Here is a 25,154-nt window from a genome sequence, read left to right as displayed (position 1 = left end):
CCCATGTATAAATTGTTACCATATTTGACATATGCCTAGCAAGCTTTTTTTTAAAAAATTAAAAGCTGCGTGAAATGTAGCCTGCTATATATACCATGCAAAAAGAAGCATTTAAAACACATGGGAACTGCCAAATTCAATCCACAACTTTTAAGTATAATAGTATGAGCAAAGTTTCACACTTCTAAGGGTGTGGTTTTACTCTGAAAAGTGACTGGTTTTTCTTTGAAAAACATCTATCTACTTCCTGTTTACACTCAGAATATATATTTTTTTTGCCTGAGTACAGTAATGGAACTGTTTTCATGCTTGCTAATAACCAGTCATGGCAGCTAAAATTCACAGACATTTGTTTCTTCAGATAACTGAAGGCTGTTTGAAAAAGGGGCTCACTGTCAGGGCCAGTTCTCTAGCAAAGCTCTCCAAGGAACGCAAGCTTTATTTATTTTTGTTTACTTTGTTTTATTCATTTGTGTCGTGCCTTTCTCCCCAATGGTACTTAAGCAGCTTACATCATTCTTTCCTCCATTTTATCCTCAGAAAAAACCTGTGAGGCAGGTCTGGCTGAGTGTTTGTAACTGGCCCAAGGTCTTAAATTGTTTTACAAGGTAGTGAGCTGCTCTGAGCCTGGCTTTAGCCAGGAAAAGGTGGCCTATAAATCCAATAAATCAAAACAAGTTTCCATGGTAGAGTAGGAATTAAAACCTGGGGCTCCCAGACCCTAGTCTAACTACTACACTACTGCAGTGGCTTGGTTTGCTCTAAGCCATTGGCCTTTGGAGATGAGGCTGCCGTCACTTCTTGCATCCATTATCACTGCCATCTAGGATTGCCAGGTCCCTCTTCGCCACCGGCGGGTGGTTTTGGGGGCAGCGCCTGAGGAGGGCAGGTTTTGGGGAGGGGAGGGACTTCAATGCCATAGAGTCCAATTGCTAAAGCGGCCATTTTCTCCAGGTGAACTGATCTCTATCGGCTGGAGATCAGTTGCAATAGCAGGAGATCTCCAGCTAGTACCTGGAGGTTGGCAACTCTACTGCCAGCTGAATCTGACCTCTGCCTTGCTTGGGACGACAAAGTACCTTGAACTGGTCACTGCTTTTGATGTTTTTATTCATCCCACTTATTTGGGGGCAAACAGATTTTGTAGGCAGGTTTCGTAATGTTTCCAAAACCTGCAAAACCCATTTGACCAGTGATGACTCAGGATGCATATGAATGAACCTTAAAGAAGACTCATTAAGGTTCTACCCCCCCCTTTTTTTTGTACAGTAAGCCCAGCTTCACAGTGTTTCTATAATAATTTTGAGCAAACTGAACACTCACTCAGTTCACACCCCCATGCTTCCTGCAGGCTATCTGGCTTTTAAAAAAACGCTTACAGGTTTATCTGATTTAACGCTTGTTTGCCTATCATCATCGTCGTTGTCATTATTTAACACTAAATTCTTACAGAGTTGAAAAACTGTTCACAGGTAAAGGAGGAGGTGAGTTCATGACATCACAAGTCCCCGACCAATCAGCAAAGTGCACAGTGATTTTCTGCCTATGTATGTGCTGAATCAGTGTCCTCTAAGCACATCCTAGGGTAGTGGTGGCGAACCTATGGCACGAGTGCCAGAGGGGACACTTAGAGCCCTCTCTCCTTTCCTTCTTTTGGCAGCCACGAGGTGAGGGGTGGGTGGGGAGAAAGTTGAGCTTCCCGGGTCCTCTCGCCGTCACCGGGGCGCCTGCAAGCTTCCCTCTCTCTCCCCCTTGGCAGTGCAGGGCAACCTTGCTGCGGCCACCTACCAGGCACCGGGACCGGCCGGGATGACTGGCGATGTGTCCGGGCTCTCCTCAAGCAGGAGTCGCCGTGCCACTTCTGCTTTGCGCCACCAGTGTCTGTCCCGCACGGTGCAAGTGGTGGCGAGACTGGAGCTGGCTCCAGCTGCCTGCGCCGCCCCCAGCCCTGCCCTCGGCGGAGGAGTCCCGCCAGGGCAACCTCCGCCCTCGCTTCTCACCCAGAACTGCTGCTGCTTGCGTGGCCTGGCCAACTTCCCCGAGGCTGCAGTAAGTGGGCAATCCTGAGGTAACACCGCAATGTCGCCTTGCTTTCCCACCGTCGCAGGGATTCCTCCCCTGGTACGATTGCCAAAGATAGGACTTTTTGGAGGACTTTGATTCACAGGCACTTAACACACACACACGATTGCCAGCCTCCAGTTAGGGCCTGGGAATCTCCCGGGATTACAACTGACCGTCACTCTACACAGATCAGTTCCCTCCCCAAACTCCGCTGTCCCCCAGATCTCCAGGAATTTCCCGGCCTGGAGTTAGCAACCACATTCAGGTTAAATTGCCGTGTTGGCACTTTGCGATAAAAAGTGGGTTTTGGGTTGCAGTTTGGGCACTCGGTCTCGAAAAGGTTCGCCATCACTGTCATAGGGGATAAAATTTAATATATGAGTGCACTCCCACTGCAGCTTCAACCCCCAAGTATATACCTTTTTGGATACTCCTACAGTGGAACAAACCAAAAATTGAAAATGAAGCCTTTCTTACAGTGCCACCCTAAGGAGAGTTACTCCAGTCTGAGCCCATTCATTTCAATGGGCTTAGACTGGAGTAATTCTGCATAGGATTGCACTGTTGATCCACTTTCAACTCACTTAAAAAAAACTATTGTTGGTCTCCAGCTATTTTGGTTGATTCATATATGTACACAGGGGGTCCTCAATCTAGGAAGAGAGAAAGGGGGGGCAGATACAAATTTGCCTAGAAGGCAAAGATGCATAACAACAGAAAGGCTCTAAGATTAACCCTTAACTGTTTTGTGAAAGATAGGTTCAGAAGAACTATGGCCATTTATGCATGGGGTTTTTTGCCTTGGATTTGCCACTGTCTAGATGCACATTTCCCCCATCCGAATTCTCAAACCTCTGCACGGGGGCTTATTGTTGAGATTGGAGAATTTGGATGGGGATAAAACTGAATTTGTGCTCAGTGTGCCAGCAATTAGAGTGAATTGCAGAGAAGCGGCCTAAGAAAAAATGTCTCTGAAAAGGAAAGGCTAGGTTTACGTGTTTCATGCTTGATTGGCAGAAGGGAGCTATGACAGAACTCCTCATGTTTTAAATAATCTTTGAATTTTGTTCTCACACACACCAAACCTCACTCTCTCTGTCGAGGCTTATAACTTGTTATGACACCATTGCCACTAATTATAATGGATCCTCATTTTCTATAGAAAGTCAGAAATCTATGGCAAAGAGGCTTTTTGAAATACAAGTGTAGACCAGGCATATGTTGACTTTCTCAAGACGGAAGCAGAGTAGTGAGTATCAAATGGGTGTGGAGCAGCAAGCAGTTGAAGCACTGCAGTTTCCTGAGATTTATGCCATGATGGATTCTCAGTGCACTTGAAGAACTGGTTCTAAGACCAGGGGTTTTTTTGTTCCTTTTATGTATGTCTTGTTGAACCCAGGAGGCACTTTCGGAATTTAGAGAATGGGTCATGGGTGCCACAATAAAATGGCTGCTATCAGGGGAGGGACCAATCGAAACCATTGGAAGGTTCTACAAAATGCTGGGAGATAACCAAGCCAAGCTTCCTCCTATCCAGGAGGCCACAGTTTCCAAATAGCTGTATTATGGTGCAGACTTAAAGATGATGCTTCTTGGGCTCTTCTGAAGCACCATTTACACCACTGAAGTGGAGGACAGCCAGAACTGGCTCTTTGCTTTGATTGGCGAGTGCTATGGCACCCACAGACACCACTTTGGGGGATCCCTGGTCTTTACCATAAGAGTCCTGGTCCCTCCAGGCTGATTGGCAAGGATGTTCCGTAATTGTACTTAAAACCCATTCCAAGCCCACAGCTTTCTGGGATACTCGAGCTAAGGAAGGGCAAGGCGGAGCTGCAGGCTTGATTCTCAGTTACCCTTTAGACCAGTGGCTCTCAACCTTTTTCCGACCATGGCCCCCTTCCGACCTTGTTTCCTTCCTGTGGCCCCCTGTCCTACTGGCAGTGCCACCCCCTGGGGGGTAGTGGGATTACCTAGGGGGGCACTAAGAGGCAAGAGGACAGCAGGGGACGCTAGAGGTGGGCCCCTTCAACTGTGTTGTTCACTCATTTACAATAGATCAATGCTGGCAAATCTGGTGGAAACTATCAGAATTTCTTTCCAGACTTTGAAGAGCTGGGACCACTGGATCAAGTTTTTCCGTTTTGTTGAATAAATTTCAACTAAAAAGTTTTAACTTGATTTTGAATAGATGTGCAATTAATTGTTAGTTTTAAATTTTTATTTTTCTTATCTTCTTTAGTGTGTCATGCAAATCCCTATTACGAATAATGCTTTTTATAGGGTAGGGGGCACTGCGGGTGAGTTTGTGGAACCAAGGGGGCGGTGGCCTGAAAAGTTTGGGAACCACTACTTTAGACTATTTACCTGGCATCTGGGCCTCATCTGCTGTGGTTAGGGTTGCCAACTTCCAGGTACTAGCTGGAGATCTCCTGCTATTACAACTGATCTCCAGCCAATAGAAATCAGTTCACCTGGAGAAAAAAATGGCCGTTTTGGCCATTGGACTCTATGGCATTGAAGTCCCTCCCTAAACTCCGCCCTCCTCAGGCTTCGCCCCAAAAATCTCCAGGTATTTCCTAACCCGGAGCTGGCAACCCTAGCTGTGGTGACTTCTTAGGTAGCTGAAAGAAAGGAAGGAAGTAGCTATTTGCTCTCCTGTTGCATCCAGTCTTTGTTGTTTCCCCACCAGGTTTCCACAAATGTAGTATGCAGTGTACCACTGCCCTGGATTTACAGAGGCAATTACTGTTGAGATTAAATACTCTATAAATGGCATCTGTATGCAGCTGATTCACCCTTGTGACTTGATTGCTCCCTTTTCTGTGGGTGGAAATATTTTAAATAAATAAAGTTCTGCTGCTGGTCTCCACTGACTGGTATCTATGTCTGCCAAACTCTGATGTTGTGCCTTTTCTCTTTCAGATGGCTTTGCTGTACTCGCTAGAAGAAGCAATAGGATGAACGTGGTAAGGACACATGTCGAGGAACAAACAAATCCATAATCAGGTTGCTAAAGATTAGAAAACCGATAAGATCTTTAATGTTTCACAGATCATAATACATTTGAGGGAAAAATTATTTAGAACAAAAATATAGAATTCTTAAAAACTGTTGCATAACAATGTGCCTACTACAGCTTAGTCAGAGAACTAATAGAATACAGTGTATGAAATTAAAAGCTTCTTTTACGATACATACATTACATTCATGATTGTTTAATTAAAAACCAGAACAATGACCAGGAACTTGTATCGATCGATTGCCATTATACTATAACTTAATTTCTGCAAAACTTTTTTTTTTGCTTATGTGTTAGACTACACATCCCTTAATCCCACTGGGGTCTTCTGCACACATACTCCTAGACAGAAGAATATTATACTTTCAAACAGGTTCTGAATGTGTGGTTCCAAATCAGGTATAGCAGCTATAGCTGTGTATAAATAGAGGTCCTTCACATCACCAACTACCTGTCTCCTTTTAACGAGTTGCCAGGGTTTGAACCAAGGGCGTTCTGCATGCCAAGTCGATGTTCTACCACTGAGCCTTGGCCCCTCTTCAAATAAATCAGTGATCGTGCTAATCAGCCATTTGGATGAGGGAGAAAGGAAGCTGGATTTAGTCTGTCCCTGCCACAACCACTCCTGAACAGTGAATACATAGTATTGTTGATTAACTAACAGAGCTATGCGCCATATTGTTGATTAACCAGTAAGCAGAGGCTAGATGGGCCATCTGTCAGCAATGCTGAGTCTATCACCTTAGGCAGTTCATGAGAGGGAGGGCATCTTAGCCATCTTCTGGGCATGGAATAGGGGTCACTGGGGTGTGTGAGAGGGAGGTAGTTGTGAATTTCCTGCATTGTGCAGGGGGTTGGACTAGATGACCCTGTTGGTCACTTCCAACTCTATGATTCTAACCGACAGAGCTATGCACGTGTGTGCTCGCGCCTGCCCATTTACTCTTGAAACTATAATGTCATTTGAAATATGTCATGGAGTCTTCAACATTCATTGCCACTGCTAGAAGCCTGGAGTTATCCGCTGAATAAACTATAATTGAATGGGAATCATCCCTGCAAAGTACTGAACAATATGCACAAGGATTTTATGCAAGGATGGTCTTTAGCAATGATGAAAGCTGTTTTTTTATACCTTACAATAGATATAGGCAGGAAGAAGGTCCTTGATATTCTACTTTAAAGCTCCTTCAGTCAAGACAGCCACATGCTAACCTTCCCAAAGACATCTGAAATTTTAAATAGTAAACAATTCACTTCAAAGTGCTTGTTGTTATTTTTACTTTGGAGGAAGAAATAGATCAGAGGAAAAGAGAGGATGTGTGGTTGCACAGTCAAATTTATTCCTATTTATTGGGGGTAATCCATATTTGGTAACTGCCCCCAGAAAATCTTTTTGTCTTTATTTTTTCTCTAGTTTGCCTTTAGAAGAATATTGCTTCTGGGTCCATAGTCCAGAGAAACTACAGTTCCCATTAATTCTGGGTCTGAGGATGCTTCTATGGGCAGGCCTAGCAGTATCATGGACATCAGGATCTCTAGGAACAGTAGTTCTCCAGGGTCCCTAAGACCCAAATGTTCTGGGAGTCTACCAGCAATGTCGCTAAAGTTTGTAATTCCATGGGTTGCACTACAAATCTCAGCAACTTGTAATGCTTACCTTATATTTGATTTGAATATTATGCCCCCCCAAATTCTTCTACAGTTTGGATTTTACTTTGAGCCAAAGAAGAAACTCTCCCTTGTACCTAGGGTTGCCAGCTCTGGGCTAGGAAATACCTGGAGATTTTTGGGGTGGAGCCTGAGGAGGGTGGGGTTTGGGGAGGGGAGGGACTTCAATGCTATAGAGTCCAATTCCCAAAGAGGCAATTTTCTCCAGGGGAACTGATCTCTATCAGCTGGAGATAGGCTTGCCAGGTCCCCCCTCTCCTCTGGTGGGAGATTTTTGGGGCAGAGGTGAGGCAAGATCAAATATTGATTTTTTTAAAAAGGAAACAAAATGGTGACAATCTCCTTCAGAAACCAGGACACACTATTGAAGAATGAATGAACAGATATGAAGTGAAATGGGGTAGATTGGTGCCTTAGGCCTCATGCAGTGATCTTGGTGTGACAACAGCAGTGTTATAAATGCACAAAATCCTTGATTTTCATCTGTGGAATGTTTGAGAGTATACCCTTAGTAAACAGAAACAGTTTGCAAAAGGAAAACCAGATGACTACCCCAATGATTTATCAATTTTTCCTCTGTATTGACTGATTAGGGAAATGGTTCAGAGGTCTACCTCTTGGACACAATCAAGGAAAGCAGAGATATAGCCCAGCAACCTCTCAATGCCTTCTAGATTGGAAACGGGAACCGCCAGTGTGTCTAATAAAGTTTCACCCTGGTATCAACCTGCTGGAGGATCCAGAAAAGACGACATTCATGTTGGAAGAAAATCTCAGCTAATCGTTGTCATATATACAGTCTACAGGAGCAAAAAGAAAAGATCATCATTGTAGTTTGACAATTGCCTATATACTGAAAATAAAAGCAAATCTCCAAGGGCTTCAATTTATTTCATGCCCAGTTATTATAATCCATTTTTGAAATGTGTAATTTACCTTCAGCGATATCGTCGTAAATATCATCATCACTAAAAATTTGGAGACAAAAACCAACAATCATGTAGTTACTTTCCTATGTATTACTCTAAATATTCCAAATTTTGGTAGTGTGGTGTGAGGGTCTCTGTCTTTGTGTCTCTGCTTTCCATCACCTGCGGTGTTATCAGTGAACTCGTAAAAGCAGTTCACACCTTCTGGTCTCAGGCGCCAGGCCTGATGGCCCATGTATCTTCCCCCCCGCTGTTCTTCCTGCCAGTACTCCCTCAGGCCGGTGCGGCCTTGGAAGTGTGATAGCCGCACCAGACTTCCTGGGATCCGTCTGATGTTTTGTATTATGCCAAGCTTGTAACTTCCCATAACAATAAGTGTGAACCCCAGTGCCCCAGTGCCCTGGAGTCAATATATTCTGTAAACCCGTATAGCCCCTCACTTGCAACTTTCTACCTGTGCCTGTCTCATCTCCTGAAGGCTTCAATAAATCTATTGTCTCTGTATCAACGTCTGAGCAACTGATTTGGAGAAGCAAACTCAGAGAGGGGGATCTCTCACATTAAGTTGCAAGTCCTTGCCTCTCGGACTGCAGCTGTACCGCTTTGGACAGAATGTCAGCCGACGAGGACACCACCCCTAACCCCGATGCCCCCAAGGAACCGGACGAGCCGGAGAAGCCGGACCCGAAGGAGGAGGGAGCCAAGCCAAAGAAACCGAAGGGTCGCGCCCCCGACCAAGATCGGGACGAACGTCCCCGGGGGCTTACTTATTGGCTGGACTCTCCCAAGGGCTGGTCGCTCTCGCGGACTGCGGCGAAGGATCGCCGGTTGGCCTTCCCCAGCACGGGACTCGAAGGGGACCCGGCCCGCAAAGAGGCCCTCATGGAGGAAGAACGAAAGCAGTGGCAGGAAGACCGCCGGGCTATGCAGGAGCAGATGGAGACCATGCAACGCGTAATGGGTGAGATGGCCACGACCCTAGATGCGCTGAAGTTGCAACCTCCAGCCGGTGCTCCCCCAGACGGGGCGCCGGTAGTTCCGCCCGCAACCCCTGCCCCCCCGGCCCGTCGGGACCTGAAAGTCACGTATGACGGGTCGGGAGACCAGTTGACCTTTTTTATGGTCCAAGTAGACATTTTTATGCGGGAACAAGGCCGAACCTTCGTTTCTGAGGAGTCCCGGGTGCAGTACGTGGCTTCCTTACTGCAAGGGGAGGCGGCTGCCTGGATGGTGTTGCAGTATGAACTCCGCTCGCCGGTGCTGCGAACCCTGGACGAGTTCATGGTAGCACTCCGAAACCGTTTTGAGGACCCGACTCTGGGTGAGCGGGCTAAAGCCTCCCTGATGCAACTGCGCCAAGGGACTAAGTCGGTGGCGCAGTATGCAAGTGAGTTCCAGTCACTGGCTAGCCGAATTCTGGACTGGAGTGAAGCTACCTTGGTACAATGTTTCAGGGAGGGTCTCAACCCAGACCTCCAACATTGGGCCTTCATGCAAGGGAACCCCCCGGATGTGGAAGGTTGGGTTCGTCATGCTGCTGACATCGAGAATCGCAAACAACTCCTGAACTTGTCCAAGCAACGGCTTGGGCGAGACCCCAGGCCCCGAGGTGACCGTGGCCGGGAACTCCGGCAAGGGGGTGGTGGGGGTCTCTCGGCCGCGGAACGCCGCAAGCGGTTCGAGGCCGGCGTCTGCCTGATCTGCGGGGGAAAGGGTCACTTTGCATCGCAATGCCCCTCTCGCTCAGGCCGTCCGACCCCCCCCCGCCAAACCCAGGCCGAGCCGACGAAACCGGCCGCCGACAGCCAGCCTCGCCGCAGAAGTGGACCACTGAGCCGGCGCTCCGGCGCACCCTCCGCTCTCCACGCGCGCCCCCAGGATGGGGCATCCGACTCTACGGTCCCATCGGGGTCCCGGATTACAAATACCGTCTTTGATTCGGACGGCTCCCCGGAAGCCACCACCCCGTCCCCCTCTTCCAGCGAGGAGGAAGAGTGGGAACAGCCGGCAAAAAACGCCGTCGGTCTGCTGTAAAGGGGGCTCCGCAGCAGACCGTCCCTATCGTTGTGCAAGGAGCTCCACCGATGGTAAGCGCCCAAGAGGACAATGTATTTGTACGTGTTCATCTGTCCCTACCCAAAGGGGGTCCCCCGTTAGAGGTCCCCGCGTTGGTCGACTCGGGGTGTGCCCGCACCATGATAAATGAGGAAACTGCCAAGAAGTTGGGTGTCCGGCGCAAGCGGCTTCCGGGACCCCTCCGTTTTTCCCAAATGGACGGGAGTGACTTTAAACGGGGCCCGGTGACCCACAGAACTGCAGCCGTGATTATGTCCGTGGGGGAACATTGGGAACGGTTGTATTTCACCATCGCCCCTATTGTAACCCCTGTGGTGTTAGGGATGAACTGGTTAAGGGGACACAATCCCTCCATTGATTGGGTTAAACGGGTGCTTTCCTTCCCCGAAAACCCCTGTGGGTTGCATGACAAGGAACGGGTACTCAGAACTCCAGCTGCCGCACTGGTAGGGTCCCCCGCCCCAGTCTCTCCTCAATTACCCTCTGAGTACTCGCAGTTTACTGATGTTTTCGATGTTAGAGAGTGCGACGAACTGCCTCCCCACAGAGAAACGGACTGTGCCATCGAGATTGTAGGGGAAGGCAAACTGTCTAAGGGAAAGGTTTACCCCATGAGCCCTAGTGAAAAGACTGTATTGCGAGACTATCTGGATGTCAATCTGGCGAGAGGTTTCATACGCCCCTCCAAGGCTCCTTACTCAGCCCCAGCTTTCTTTGTAAAGAAAAAGACGGGAGATTTAAGACTGTGTATTGACTTTCGCAGACTGAACGCAGTCACCCAGTCTAATGCTTACCCCCTCCCTCTTATTCCTGACCTTCTAGCACAATTAAAGGAGGGCCGAATCTTCACCAAACTGGACTTGGTAGAAGCCTACCACCGCATTCGCATCAAAGAAGGAGACGAACCCAAAACGGCCTTTTCCAGTTGTTTTGGGATGTTTGAGTACCTGGTCATGCCGTTCGGACTTTCGGGGGCTCCGAGTGTCTTTATGCAATTAATTAATGAAGTTTTGCATGATTTACTGTTTCGGGGGGTGGTGGTATTTCTCGATGACATTCTTATTTACTCTGAGACCATGGAAGAACATGTGCGCCTAGTGCGAGAAGTGCTCCAGCGGCTGCGGGAGCACAAACTGTATGCTAAGGTTTCCAAGTGTGAATTCCACCAACCTTCTATTACATTTCTGGGGTATGTGATTTCCCACCAAGGGTTGGAAATGGACCCCGCCAAGGTCCAGGCGGTGCGGGACTGGGAAACCCCCACTACCCGCCGCCAACTTCAACAGTTTTTGGGGTTTGCCAATTTTTACCGGAATTTCATTCCCAACTTTGCCCAAGTTGCGCTTCCCCTCACTGCCCTGTTGCGTACCAAGGACAGGGGGGCTAGCGCCGCACTCCCCTCAGCCCGTCTGCAATGGTCTCCCCAGTGCCAGCAAGCTTTTGAACGTTTAAAGCTACTTTTTTCATCCGAACCCGTTTTGGCTCACCCGGATTGCACCAAGCCCTTCGTGGTGCAGGTGGATGCCTCGGATGTAGCCATGGGCGGGGCCCTATTGCAGAGGGATGAGGGGGGACGGCTGAGGCCATGCGCCTACTTCTCCAAGAAGTTTTCCCAGTCCGAAATCAACTGGGCCATTTGGGAGAAGGAGGCAGCAGCGGTCAAACATGCCCTTACCATATGGAGACACTTCTTGGAGGGGGCCGAGCTGCCGTTCGAAGTGTGCACAGATCACAAGAATCTTGAGGCTCTCAAGGGAGCTAGAAAACTCAATGCCAAACAAATTCGGTGGGCCCAATTTTTTGCAAAATTCCGGTTCACCCTCAAACATGTCCCTAGCAAAGAAAATGCCCTAGCTGATGCTTTGTCACGACTTCCCCAGTATCGCAACGATTTCGATCGCCCCGTCGACTCCCTGTTCACTCCCGAACAGCGAGGGGAAGTCCCTGGCTTGGCCGTCACCACCCGATCCCAAGCCCGCCAACCGGAGACCCCCCCTACGCTCAAAGGTATCCCGGAAGCATTCCAACAGCGACTCCGGGACGCCTCCTTACAGGAGGAGGAGCACCATCTCCTCCCCACTGGCTTGGAACGAACCAACACTTGGTGGGTGCAAGGGGGGAAACTATATGTCCCATCTTCCCTTCGCAAAGAAGTATTGGGACTTGTACATGGGGCCAGGCTAGCGGGTCATTTTGGTTTCATAAAAACGCTTCACCTGGTTCGAAGGCAATTCTGGTGGCCCGGTATGAGATCTGATGTAGAGTTGTATGTGCGCAGCTGCCCCACCTGCGCCACAGCCAAGAAACGGATGGGAAAACCCCCGGGGCTTCTCAAACCGCTTGAGAACCCCTCCCGTCCCTGGGAAGTCATCGCCATGGATTTTATCACCGACCTACCTCCAAGTCGGGGGAAAACGGTTCTCTGGGTTATCACAGACCTCTTTTCCAAACAGGTTCATTTCGTTCCATGTGCAGGTCTTCCTTCAGCCCAGGGCTTAGCTAAACTATTCATCACGCACGTCCTCAGGCTACACTCGATCCCGAGGAAGGTCCTCTCCGACCGGGGGGTCCAGTTTGTTGCCAAATTCTGGCGGGCTTTCCTAAAGTTAATGGGAGTGGAGGAACAGGGCCTTTCTTCCGCCTATCACCCCCAAACGGATGGTCAAACGGAACGAGTAAATGCGGTAGTAGAATGTTATTTGCGTTGCTATGTAAATTTCCACCAGGACGACTGGGTCGACCTGCTGCCATTTGCCGAATATGCGTACAACAATGCGCCTCATTCCTCTACCGGCTTTAGTCCCTTCCAAGTTATATACGGGACGGATTTTGGCCCTTTCGGTTCTGCCCCCGTCTCGCCAGAGCTCCAGTCTACCCCTGATCTTCAGGAGTGGATTCAGGTGGTTAAATCCACCTGGCCATGGTTGCTCAAAAATCTGGAAAGGGCAAAAAGCAAGTACAAGGAACAAGCAGACAAACACCGGTCTCCGGGATGGGAACTCAAGGTGGGGGAGCAAGTCTATCTGTCCACCAAAAACCTCCGCTCTCTTCGCCCCTGCAAAAAACTGAGCGACCGTTATGTAGGACCTTTCCCCATTACCAGAGTAATCAACGAGGTTACCGTGGAACTGAGTCTCCCTAAGACTCTCAAGGGAGTTCATCCAGTCTTCCATATAAGCCTCCTCAAACCTTATGTAGCAGCTCCCCAGTTCCACCCCCCTCCCGCTCATGAGATTCCTACCGTAGTAGGAGGGGATACTCATTTGGAAATATCCAAGGTTTTAGATTCCAAATGGAAGAAAGGGAAACTGTTTTACTTTGTTCGCTGGAAAAACCTTGGCTCCGCTCATGACGAATGGGTGGCCGCACCCCACATGGCAGCTCCTCGCTTGGTCCGAGAATTCCACCTCGCTTATCCCGATAAGCCTCGTCCTCTCGGAGGGGGGCCTTAAGGGGGGCAGAATGTGAGGGTCTCTGTCTTTGTGTCTCTGCTTTCCATCACCTGCGGTGTTATCAGTGAACTCGTAAAAGCAGTTCACACCTTCTGGTCTCAGGCGCCAGGCCTGATGGCCCATGTATCTTCCCCCCCGCTGTTCTTCCTGCCAGTACTCCCTCAGGCCGGTGCGGCCTTGGAAGTGTGATAGCCGCACCAGACTTCCTGGGATCCGTCTGATGTTTTGTATTATGCCAAGCTTGTAACTTCCCATAACAATAAGTGTGAACCCCAGTGCCCCAGTGCCCTGGAGTCAATATATTCTGTAAACCCGTATAGCCCCTCACTTGCAACTTTCTACCTGTGCCTGTCTCATCTCCTGAAGGCTTCAATAAATCTATTGTCTCTGTATCAACGTCTGAGCAACTGATTTGGAGAAGCAAACTCAGAGAGGGGGATCTCTCACATGTGGTTTGAAGAACTATTATGTGCATGCTTACTTGGGGAAAAGTACCACTTAGTCCCAAGGGATTCACTCCCAAATTAGGACCGTAAACCTAAGCACAGTTATATGGTTTAGAAAGGATATTTCTGAAGATAAAACGTGAAGAATAAGAGATTGGGCACAAACCACTTACGAGTTGTCCCAAGCTAACTCTATTGGATAAGAGCTGCCCAGGAATAAAGCCCGCCCTTTTGAACAGCCAGTAGACATTTCACTGCCAAACTGATTACGCCCACTACCATCAAACCCAAGAATGCTGAACATGAAGATTAGCCATGGTCAACTATTTCCTTGTCAAAAGTGAGAAATACATTTGTTTGCACAACAACCAGATTCTTAAAAAGCATTTCATAGGGGGAAAGAATCATTTGTTTATCACACCTTAAAGACAGTAACTGTTGTTTCAAGAAGCCTTGGGAAATGGTCTACAACATAAGAAGCTTTAAGATTTTGGTTTTAAAAAGTAGCACTTACTCATCCACTAAGCAGCTTCTGAGAACATAGCCATCTGTAAAATAAAATACATATTTATATTCAGCTTTAGTTGCTACATGTCTTCTCAACTTAGAGAGAACCATGAGACGGAAAGAAGGAAACATACCATATAACCCCCAAATGACATGTTTGGCTGCAATCCTGACCCTATGAAATTTGTTGGAATTTGGCAGGAATCAAGACCATGAATTTAGGTCTGTGTAAGGCATATACATTATTTACGTGCACAAATCTAAGTTACACCCTTCTAAGTCTGTTGAAGTCAATGGCCTTAAAAGGATGTAACCCTTCTTAGAACAGCACTGTGAACTGAGTAAAAATCAGTTAATGCCTCATCCTAGGAATATTTATTTCGACTTTCTACTGCTATGCCTAGGAATCAGATAAAGGTCTGATGCATACATGCATAGTTATCAGTGTTTTGTCATTTGAAGTGCAATCCTAAACGAAGTTATAGCCTTTCTAAGCCCACTTTGTATAGGCTTGCACTGGGAAAGACTCACAGCCCATTCCTGACCTTTTGGCAGCTGGGGACGGTGTGACCGAGGTGCTACCGCGGCGTCTCCAAAGCCGTTTCCCAGCCACAGCCTTTAAAAAACCTTTCACAGGCTTTTAAAATTTTTAATGGGGCATTTTGCATGGCTCATGGCTTCCCTCAACAGTTCCTCAAACCCTCCAGACATAGCTCTAATTAACAGATATCACATGGGCAAGCCCTTTATTCCCATAAGCAGCTCAGACCAACTGAATCAACAATATTAGTTCCTTATTCTGTCCCCCCTCAGTCAGGGGGTCCAATTTTATGGGCCCCCATTTTTCTCCCATTGGAAACAATGGAGGATGGATGGGGCAACTTCTTTGGGAGCCCATAAAATTGGACCCCCTGACTGAATCTTTAACAAACTTGGGAGTTCTTATAAGGAGAGTCACCAGCAGCTATGCTGAAAATGTGGTGCCTCTACCTTAAAAAACAGCCCCTATAGCCCTGGAAAGAGTCCTCATAGGCTATAATGGAGCCAAAGGGAGGGGTTAATGTTAAAGCCCTGCAGAATCCACCACGAATGTGCAGAAGTGGGGTTTTTTTTCTTTTTAAAGGGTTCTCTTCCCTTTCTACTGCTGTAGCTGGCAATCTCAAAATGATCCCGAGAAAGCCATTTTTTTCAGCTTTTTTAAGATTGGGATTGCCGACTACAATTTAAACCGCCATTTTTTCCGGTTTGGCTTTCCCGAATGAACACCCCTAGATGCCTTCCTACAGCAAAGCTGCTGTTTCTGTATTATATAGGATAGGATATCATAGTATAGTGACATTATACAAGTTACAATGAAAGCACATACAATCTGTGTACAGTGCACACTTTATTGTTATTTATACATGCACTGAGTAATTCTCATGTTACATTCAGTGCATGTACAACTAAATGTGTGATTGAATCTGCACATTTACCCAAAACCAGGTCCCCATTATCATTTGTAAAGTGAACATGTTAGCTCTTCCTTGCAAACAGATGTACGCATGTCCATGCAGGATGTACATGCATTCACTGCAACATGCGTCCAGGGCTAATGTCACCACTACATTTATGCACAAATAATATCCGGTTTTGATGTTCGAATTCTAGAATGTCTCTTGCCTCTTTGGCATCATTATATTCCACTAAGTGGCCAGAATCAACAACCTGACTTTTAAGTGGACTGTCCTTGGGTTTTGCATTGTAGCCTTTGTGACTCAGTTTCCCTTCTGAATAAAAGAATAATGAATAGCACTTTCCTTCCTCGTAGGGGCATTTTAAAAACTGCAAGGCAGACATTCGGAACCTGATCATACAACTCCCTTGGTGGCCTTTGAAACCTGAGTTCCTGTAATTCGTTTCAAGACAGGAAGGCTTCCCCTTCAACAAGGGACAATACCGCAACTGTACTACAACACCTCTGGGGAAATGAGCTCATATCTAGTAATTCTATTCCCCTTTCCTGTCTCTCACAAAGATAATCTTAGCCATTAGCAAATCTGTTAGAGCAACTTATCGATTTTCAGTGCCAAGGCCGCTCAACATCACGTTTAAAAAAGAAGTTTTGTCTCAAGGCTAAGTTGACAGTTCCCTTAAATAAAACCCATATTAATGTTTGTTTGAAATAAAGTAGTTGTTGGAAGGAAACCGAAGAGGTTGAGCTAGATACTACATAAATATAAACAAATAAATCTATTTTTATTATATTGTGCACAAATATATGTTAAAAACACTGGGCCTACAATGTAGGCTACCTAAAAAGCATGAACAAATATTAACAATACATACTCAGTTATGTCAATAAATAAAATGACCAAGCTTAGACCAAACGCGTTTCGGCCTCATATAGGCTTTCCTCGGTGGTCATACATAAAACAATTTTATAATACACATCCTGATATCTATATACATGTTATACAAGGTAAAAGATATATAAAAGCCTTTTGTTTTGTGTGGCTTTATGTAGAAATGTTTAGTCCATGTGGGTTAAAACATGGTTGCCAGCTCACACCATGCATATGATATCAAGCTCCCGCCCAAGTTAAGTGGGGACCTGGCAACCCTAGTAATTGGAAATTGTTATGACGTGTGAACAAAAGCTGGTGGGGGGGGGCAGAAACTGCTAGTGTCACATATGTCATGGAGCAAAGTTGGGATGATTGGATAAGTATGATAGTTTTAGAATTATGTATTTTAAATTTTATATTTGTATATTTATTATTATTGACTATGTTGTAAGCCACCCTGAGCCCGGCCTTGCTGGAAAAGGGTGGGGTATAAATAAAATGTAATAACAATAAAAATAACAATAACAAGAGTTTGTTTTTATATGCTGACTTTCTCTACCACTTAAGGCAGAGTCAAACCAGCTTACAATCACCTTCCCTTCCCCTCCCCACAACAGACACCCTGTGAGGTAGGTGAGGCTGAGAGAGTGTGACTAGCCCAAGGTCACCCAGCTGGCTTCATGTGTAGGAGTGGGGAAACCAACCTGGTTCACCAGATTAGCCTCCGCCGCTCATGTGGAGGAGAGGGGAATCAAACCCGGCTCTCCAGATCAGAGTCCACCGATCCAAACCACCGCTCTTAACCACTACACCATGCTGGCGTTATTATTATTATTAATAATACAACGCTGCCATTATTATTATTTATTATTATTAATAATTATTATTATTAATAATAAAATAGCTCCAAAAGGTGCATAATATAAAAGACTCCCCCCAATCCCTTAAAATGACCCTTGGATGTGTAGGGTGCTGTCAAAAAACACATCAGTAGAAATAATCAGCAACTCTGTTCCCTGTTTTTTCCTAGACTGAGCTGAAAGGTGGTCAGGGGTTGGTAGTGACGGGTTTGTGTTTGCTGGTTTTCAAATGCCGTAACCCACGCTGAGCCTTTGGGAAAGGGTGGGATTCAAAATGCAGTTTCATCTGCAAACAATTTATTTGGAAGGTGCCAAGACAGATGTTCAGGCCTTCGAAAGGAAAGGTGGGGCTGTCCCCTTTCTTCTGTAGATGGACAAGCGGCAGCTGCTGACACTAGTTTCACTATCAGAGGAATGCGAAGTATGTTGGGGGGGATCGAAATAGTTTTCCATGAGGGTGTGGGTGTGGCTGACCTGGAGCAAAAAAGTGGGGCAGCACCCAGCAAAAAGGGTGAAAATGTGCAACAAATATGAGGCTATTTCTTGTAAAAATCCAAGCTATCTTATGTCACAAACTGGCATGCTCTTTTTCACAGAAACTAGATATTTTGACCTCAAGAGGAATATATTTGTATTTTTTGGTTTCCTAGGAATTACAAACAAAGCAAAAAGAAAACTCTTGTCTTGTTTAACAGACGGAGAATTTTACAAGTTTCTGGAGATAATGCTTGACAAAGAAACCCCCCACAAAACTGGGGAAAATGCATTTCTCTTGAGAATTAAGATATATAACTTCTCTGAAGAAAAGCATGCACTGGAAATACACACACACACACACACACACACACACACAGAGTTGCCCAACTTCCAGGGGATCTCCCACTATTACAACTGATCTCCAGACAAGAGAGATCAGTTCCCCTCGAAAAAATGGCTGCTTTGGAGGGTGGGCTTAGGGTTGCCAGGTCCCTCTTTGCCACCGGCAGGAGATTTTTGGGGCGGAGCCTGAGGAGGGCAGGGTTTGGGGAGAGGACGGACTACAATGCCATGAAGTCCAATTGCCAAAGCAGCCGTTTTCTCCAGGGGAACTGATCTCTATTGGCTGGAGATCAGTTGTAATAACAGGAGATCTCCAGCCACTACTTGGCGGTTGTCAACCCTAGGTGGACTCTATGTCATTGTCCCCTGCTGAGGTCCCTCCCCTCCCCAAACCCCACCCTTCCCTGGCTCCACCCCCAAAGTCTCCAGGTATTTCCCAACCCAGTAAACCTTAACACATACATACACACAACAAATATTCTTGTTGTCTCCTTAGGATTCTCACTCGCCTTGGAAGTCCCTTGCTGGATCTGCCAAAAGTCAGCTGTGACTTGATGGCACTTTACACTTTGAGAGCCAACGTGGTGTAGTGGTTAAGAGTGGTGGTTTGGAGTGGTGGAGTCTGATCTGGAGAACCGGATTTGATTCCCTACTCCTCCGCATGAGCGGCGGAGGCTAATCTGGTGAACTGGATTTGTTTCTCCACTCCTACACACGAAGCCAGCTGGGTGACCTTGGGCTAGTCACTCTCTCTCAACCCCACCTACCTCACAGGGTGTCTGTTGTGGGGAAGGGAAGGTGATTGTAAGCCGGTTTGATTCTATCTTAAGTGGTAGAGAAAGTCTGCATATAAAAACCAACTCTTCTTCTTCTCCTTCTCCTCCTCCTCACAGGCTGAGTGTGTGGCTGGCCCAACATCAACCAACAAGCTTCCATGACACAGCAGGGGTTCTAATTCGGTCCTGGCAAACTTACACCTCCTGCTTTTCATTTTTTTCTCATTAAAATGTTGACATTTCATTACACCTATTTTTGTATAATGTGTAGTTTCCCCCATCAGAGGAAAGGGATTCACAGACACCTGGACTGGATAGAACCATGGACAAGAAGTGCCATCTCCCAAGTATGCCAATGCATGTTATCTTGCATGTGACGAAGTAAGTCACGGTTCACAAAGGTTTACACCAAAATATGTTTGTTTGCCTTTGGGGTGCCAGAAGGCTCTGTCGTTTTGGCTGCCGCAGGTTGAGAGGGCTATCCCTCTGGAATCTGTCTACTATTCAAGGCTTTTAGCCCAAGGATAAAGGCTGAAGTGACAGGAGACCCACTACTCTCCATGTCCCAGGGAACAGGTTTGCTTCCATGCCTTCAGAGCTTTGTGAAGAAATAAAGTGAAAGGTCACCAGCCCACTCCACACTCCTAACGCTCTAAAAGACCAGGCTGCCACTGGGTGGAGCAGAAATGGGCAACAAACTGTCCTTTGGAGGAGGGTTTTACGGATACCGTGAACTGCCAAAAGCACAAATAAGGGGGTTGTAGATCAAATCAAGCCTGAACTTTCCCTAGATATCTAAAATGACTAAGCTGAGGCTATCATACTTTGGCCATACTATGAGAAGACAAGAGTCACTGGAAAAGACAATCATGCTAGGAAAAGTTGAAGGGAGCAAGAAAAGAGGAAGACCCAACATGAGACGGATTGACTCAATAACGGAAGACATGGCCCTCAGTTTGCAAGACCTGTGCAAGACTGTTAACCATAGGACTTTCTGGAGGTCATTAATTCATAGAGTCACCAGAAGCAACAATGGCACTTAACACACACACACACACAAATGCCCCTAGGTTTGCCAGCTCCAGGTTAGGAAATTCCTGGAGATTTGGAGGTGGAGGCTGGTGTGGGGGTGGGGTTTGGAGAGGGGAGGGTCCTCAGGGTATAATGCCATAGAGTTCACCTTCCAAAGCAGCCATTTTCTCCAGAAGAACTGATCTCTTTAGTCTAGAGATGAGCTGTAATTCCAAGAGATCTCCAGGTCCCATCTAGAGGGTGGGAACCCTAGCTCTTTTGCATGCAAAGTGTGAGCTCTGCCAATGAGCCACAGCCCCTCCCTCCCAAAGTCTCTTTGCATCTGTGCATCACTAAGAGAGAAAGCAGAAGGGCGGGGGAGAAGGCCGTCCCCGTATTTATTTACTCACATTTTCCTTCTTCGTTCCTACACAGGACTTTAGTATTGTCTATGTTTTTTATAACATCAACAGAGTCTCCGGGTTTCACCAGTAAGTCTTTGGAAGCTTTTTTCTTTGGAGAGGATGCTTGCATGATGGTTGTCGTGTACAGCACTCGAATGTCGCCTTCAAACTGTGAAGGTAAAATAATAATAATAATAATAATAATAATAATAAGAAGAAGAAGAAGAAGAAGAAGAAGAAGAAGAAGAAGAAGAAGAAGAAGAAGAAGAAGAAGAAAAAGAAGAAGAAGAAGACTTGATAGCAATATTACTTTATGAACAGCATCTATACCAAGACACCCCTGTTGGCACCCAGTGCATTTTCCAATATAGTAAAAAAAGAAAAGGTTAAGGCAAAAGAATTACATTTTCTTTTTAAAAATATGAGCCCAAGTGACTCTGCTTCACCCTTGCAGCATTGCTTCAAGAATGGGAACGGGGGGGGGAGGGGTGGAATAAGCTGGCAAAAGCTGTGAAACGGTTTTGTTGCCCCAGATGGTCTCTGGGGGCTGCTGGGAGCTCTCCGGATAGACCCCCCCCCCGTTGATATAGTTGATTGCAATGCACACAAAGTTAACATAACCAATTATATATTTTTTGTTATTCTGAAAACAGTGACTTCTAAAACATAGATGTCCGAGGTGCCATATATCTAAGCTGCCGTTTCCATACATCAGTGTCCAGTTTGGTATTACAAGTAGGATATGATCATTCCTGATGGGTAGCTGAGTTAATAAATAAAACGGGTCCAGAAGAACTTTAGAGACTGAGAAAATCTTCTCCAGCATAAGCTTTTGTCAGTTGGGACACCCTTCATCAGATGCATGAGGTGTACATCCATAAAGCTGATGAATTTATCTTAAAGGCTGCAAACAGGAACGTGGTGGCAGCGGTGGGGGAGGGTAAGTGGAAGAGACGTTACAAAGAGAGGCTAATTTAAAACAAGATCCAGTCAAAAGAGTGATCAGTCCACTCAGGACTACTCCCGCTGTATACCCACTTATGTATGTAGACTATCCAAATCTATAAAATCTTGTCTGGAATAGCCCAATCTTGTCAGATCTCGGACGTTAAGCAGGGTCGGCCCTGTTTAGTACTTTGGATGGGAGACCACCAAGGAAGTCCAGGATTGCTACACAGAGGCAGGCAATGGCAAACCACCTCTGTTCGTCTCTTGCCTTGCAAACCCCATGAAGGGCTGCCATAAGTCGGCTGCAACTTGGCGGCACTTTACATGCACTTTACATGCACCTCCAGGTACTCCAAAAATCTCCTGCCATAGAGGGGGGACCTGGCAAGCCTATCTCCAGCCAATAGAGATCAGTGCACCTGGAAAAAATGGCCGCTTTGGCAATTGGACTCTATGGCATTGAAGTCCCTCCCCTCCCCAAACTCTGCCCTCCTCAGGCTCCACCCCAAAAATCTCCAGGTATTTCCCAACCCGGAGCTGGCAACCCTAACACAGAGAGACATCACCCTGGTTATCTCATTGTTCCTCCTTCTTATCATCTGTTGTTGTGGATTTGGAATCTGAATGAACAAAGTTGTATCACAGACAAAGCTGTACAGTCTGAAGGTGGGAGATGCCAGCTTAAATCCATGCCCAGCTGTGATGCCCACACTTTGGGCAAGGATCAACATCCTAGGCTACGCTATCTGATGCTATATGCCATCATTTTGCTTGCAGGAGATTATCGTTTATTATTTCGGTAGCGAATCTTAATACGAAATTTCCCCCTTTCCTTTGGATCAAGTCCTCAAATTCTCTCTGGAGAAAACCAAATAACTTTCTCTTGTAGTCATAACATAAGATTTGATTAATGGTATTACTAAAAAAAGAGGGGAGAAGAGTTTAATTCTCACATTTATTTCCCCAGGGGAAGCAAAGACTGCTGTGTCTTGCTGTGATTTCAGCAAGCTGCTTTCCAGTGCATTCCTAAGGAGAGTTACTCCTGTCTAAGCCCATTGGGCTTAGACAGGAGTAACTCTCCTTAGGAATGCACTGTCAGAGCAGCATTTTCTGAACTGCGACGCAGCAGGCACAGATGGTTGAGAGCTCTGCTGCAGCCCATTGGAAAGTCTCACAAGCCCTTTTCACCAGGGAGGTGAACAGAGGAGGCTGATCAGAACTGGGGAAGTGCAGCAGGGCTGCAGCAATGGGCTCTGCCCACCCCCCACCAAACTGATGAGTCCTCACTTGAAGATAGAAGAAGAAGAAGAGTGGTTTTTATATGTCAACTTTCTCTACCACTTAAGGAAGAATCAACCCCGCTTACAATCACCTTCCCTTCCCCTCCCTACAACAGACACCCTGTGAGGAAGGTGGGGCTGAGAGAGCTCAAAGAGAGCTGTGACTAGCCCAAGATCACCCAGCTGGCTTCATGTGGAGGAGTGGGGAAACCAATCTGGTTTACCAGATTAGTGTCCGCCGCTCATGAGGAGGAGTGGGGAATCAAACCCGGCTCTCCAGATTAGAGTCCACCGCTCCAAACCACCGCTCTTAACCACTAAACCACGCTGGTGAAGGTCCAACATATTATATGTGTGCAATGAACTGTCAAGCCCTCTTCACAAGGCATATCCAGGGAGAATACAACATGCATAGTTTGGGAGTGGGGATAGGAATGCTGGCTCCACCCCTAGAGTTGAACATTGTTGGCCCTGCTTCTTGGATATGGGCAATCAGGGCAAGCATGGCCCCTACCATGGAACTGTATGCACATGACCAGGACCTCTGCTTTTTTGTATATTCTCAGTCATGGGGACTGAATCTACCTGCTTACAGTTTGTACGCATGAAGACACCATGCTCACAATCTGGTGAATGCATTGGCATGGTGAGTGGAACCGAGGCACTCATTGCTGCTCCATCTGAAGAGGGTTTTCTGTGTGATTGGGAAGGCTGAAAAGGTTCCCAGCCACATGTACACTTGTATGCATGTAGGATCTTTACACACTTCTAAGTGAATACACCTAAGTCAGGGATGGAGTTGTCCTCTGCAATGTTGTGTGAAAATGGCTAGTACCAGGGAAGTTAGAACCCAGATCAGGACTTAGATTAGTTCAAAGTTTTCCTGGATTTGGTGAATAGCTTCTTTTATTGATAAATATTTTACAGATGATGACATCTTTTTCTTTTACCTCCTGAGCTTATCTACGAGGAAAGAATACGAGGTACGGGGAACTATATTGCATTTACCAAAACCTGCCAATTGTGAGTGGTCTGAACAAGATCTTACTACTCACGAGTATTAAGGCCAGGAAGCAGGTTGGAACAGGTGATAGGATTCAAATGCATGAACCCTGGCAAAATAATCTGATGGCATGAAACACATTATTTAACTTGTGCATAATTTTTCCAAAAATATATATACATTGACTAATCAATTCATCAGTGAATTCAGTAGAAGGAGAGTTAGGTCAGTTTTGGTCAGTTCTCAACCTATTTTTGTACCGGCTAAGGAGAAAAGATAGCCCACGGTCTACAAGTGGACCACTGGCCATTCTCCAGTGACCACCAAGTGTTTTTGGAGTTTCTCTAAAGAATACTGGACTACATGGACCTTGGTCTGATCCTGCATGACACTTCTGATGAGAGCTGTGACTAGCCCAAGGTCACCCAGCTGGCTTCATGTGTAGGAGTGATGTTCTTAGAGAAGAACATATACTTGGCTAGTCTAAATATTTGTTTACTTCATTTATAACCTGCCCTTTTCTCCGACTGGGACCCAAAGTGGCTAACATTGTTACCCCTTTTTACATTTTATCCCTGAGAGGTAGGTTAGGCCGAGATTATGTGATTTCCATGGCAGAGTAGGGATTCAAACCTGGTCTGGCGTCCTAGCCCGGTGCACTAACCACTACACCACGTTGTCTCAGTTACATGCTTAACTAAGATATGGGTTAAGAGATCTTGAATATGCACACTTGCTCTAACCACTGCAACACACTACACCACACTGTCTCAGTTACATGCTTAACTAATATCTGAAGAAGTGAGCTGTGGCTCATGAAAGCTCATACCCTGCCAGAAATTTTGTTAGTCCTTAAGGTGCTACTGGGCTCCTGCTCTTTTCTACTGCTAGTGACGGACTAACATGGATATCCATCGTGATGCTTAACTAATATATATGTGTTAAGAAATCTTGAATATGCACACTTGCTTTGTCAATTTAAAATATGTGATGGATCACAAGGACTCTAATTTTTAAAAAACTGGCCATGCATGATAGAAGCGGATCCACTCCTGCCGTAGATTATTATAATCCAGAGGAATTTGGCATCATTTGTGTTCTTAAAAATTATCATAATATTAATAATTGAAAGTTTTTCCTTTTTAATAACAGAAGGCAATAATAAAAAATGAGAAATTAAGAATGACATCGACAATTGGGTCAGTACTCACTTTAAACTTCTTTCTGAATTCTTTCTCCTCTTTCTCCATCCTCTTCGCTTTCTGTGAGTCTCGCTCCTCTGATTTGCTTTTCCCAAAGTTCAGGGGTTTTATATTTATCCCTTGGCTAAAACATCAAGTTGAAAAACAAACAATCCCAAGATTATCTGTATACAGACTTGTTATATTTTCAGGCAGATGTGAAAGATGTTTGTGTATCTTTGGCTGCAAACCCTAAACATACTGAATTCAGTGGGGCATCCTTCCAATAAATATGCATAGGAGCGCGCTGTTATACTGCCATCCTAAGCAGGTCGGGTCAATGCAGTTTTCTCCCAGGAAACAAGAGACTTAATTTAG

At 46.1% G+C, this 25,154-nt stretch overlaps 1 protein-coding gene across 1 annotated transcript in view; it reads right to left on the bottom strand.

Annotated features, from left to right (window-relative positions):
- Positions 1 to 7,516: 7,516 nt before the first annotated feature.
- Positions 7,517 to 25,154, bottom strand: part of FYB1 (FYN binding protein 1) — a 51,657-nt gene continuing 34,019 nt past the window's right edge. The window contains exons 14-18 of the mRNA XM_056847795.1: positions 24,807 to 24,921; positions 20,371 to 20,533; positions 14,175 to 14,208; positions 7,694 to 7,725; positions 7,517 to 7,557 (exon numbers count right to left, since the gene is read on the bottom strand). Of these exons, the coding sequence (XP_056703773.1) occupies positions 7,535 to 7,557; positions 7,694 to 7,725; positions 14,175 to 14,208; positions 20,371 to 20,533; positions 24,807 to 24,921 (367 nt within the window). The 3' untranslated portion in view covers positions 7,517 to 7,534. The remainder of the gene's footprint in view (positions 7,558 to 7,693; positions 7,726 to 14,174; positions 14,209 to 20,370; positions 20,534 to 24,806; positions 24,922 to 25,154) is intronic.

Source organism: Euleptes europaea, chromosome 4 (genome assembly GCF_029931775.1).
Source record: "Euleptes europaea isolate rEulEur1 chromosome 4, rEulEur1.hap1, whole genome shotgun sequence".
Lineage (NCBI taxonomy): Eukaryota > Metazoa > Chordata > Lepidosauria > Squamata > Sphaerodactylidae > Euleptes > Euleptes europaea.
Note: the sequence above shows the minus strand (reverse complement) of the source record. Positions and strands in the feature narration are given on the sequence as shown.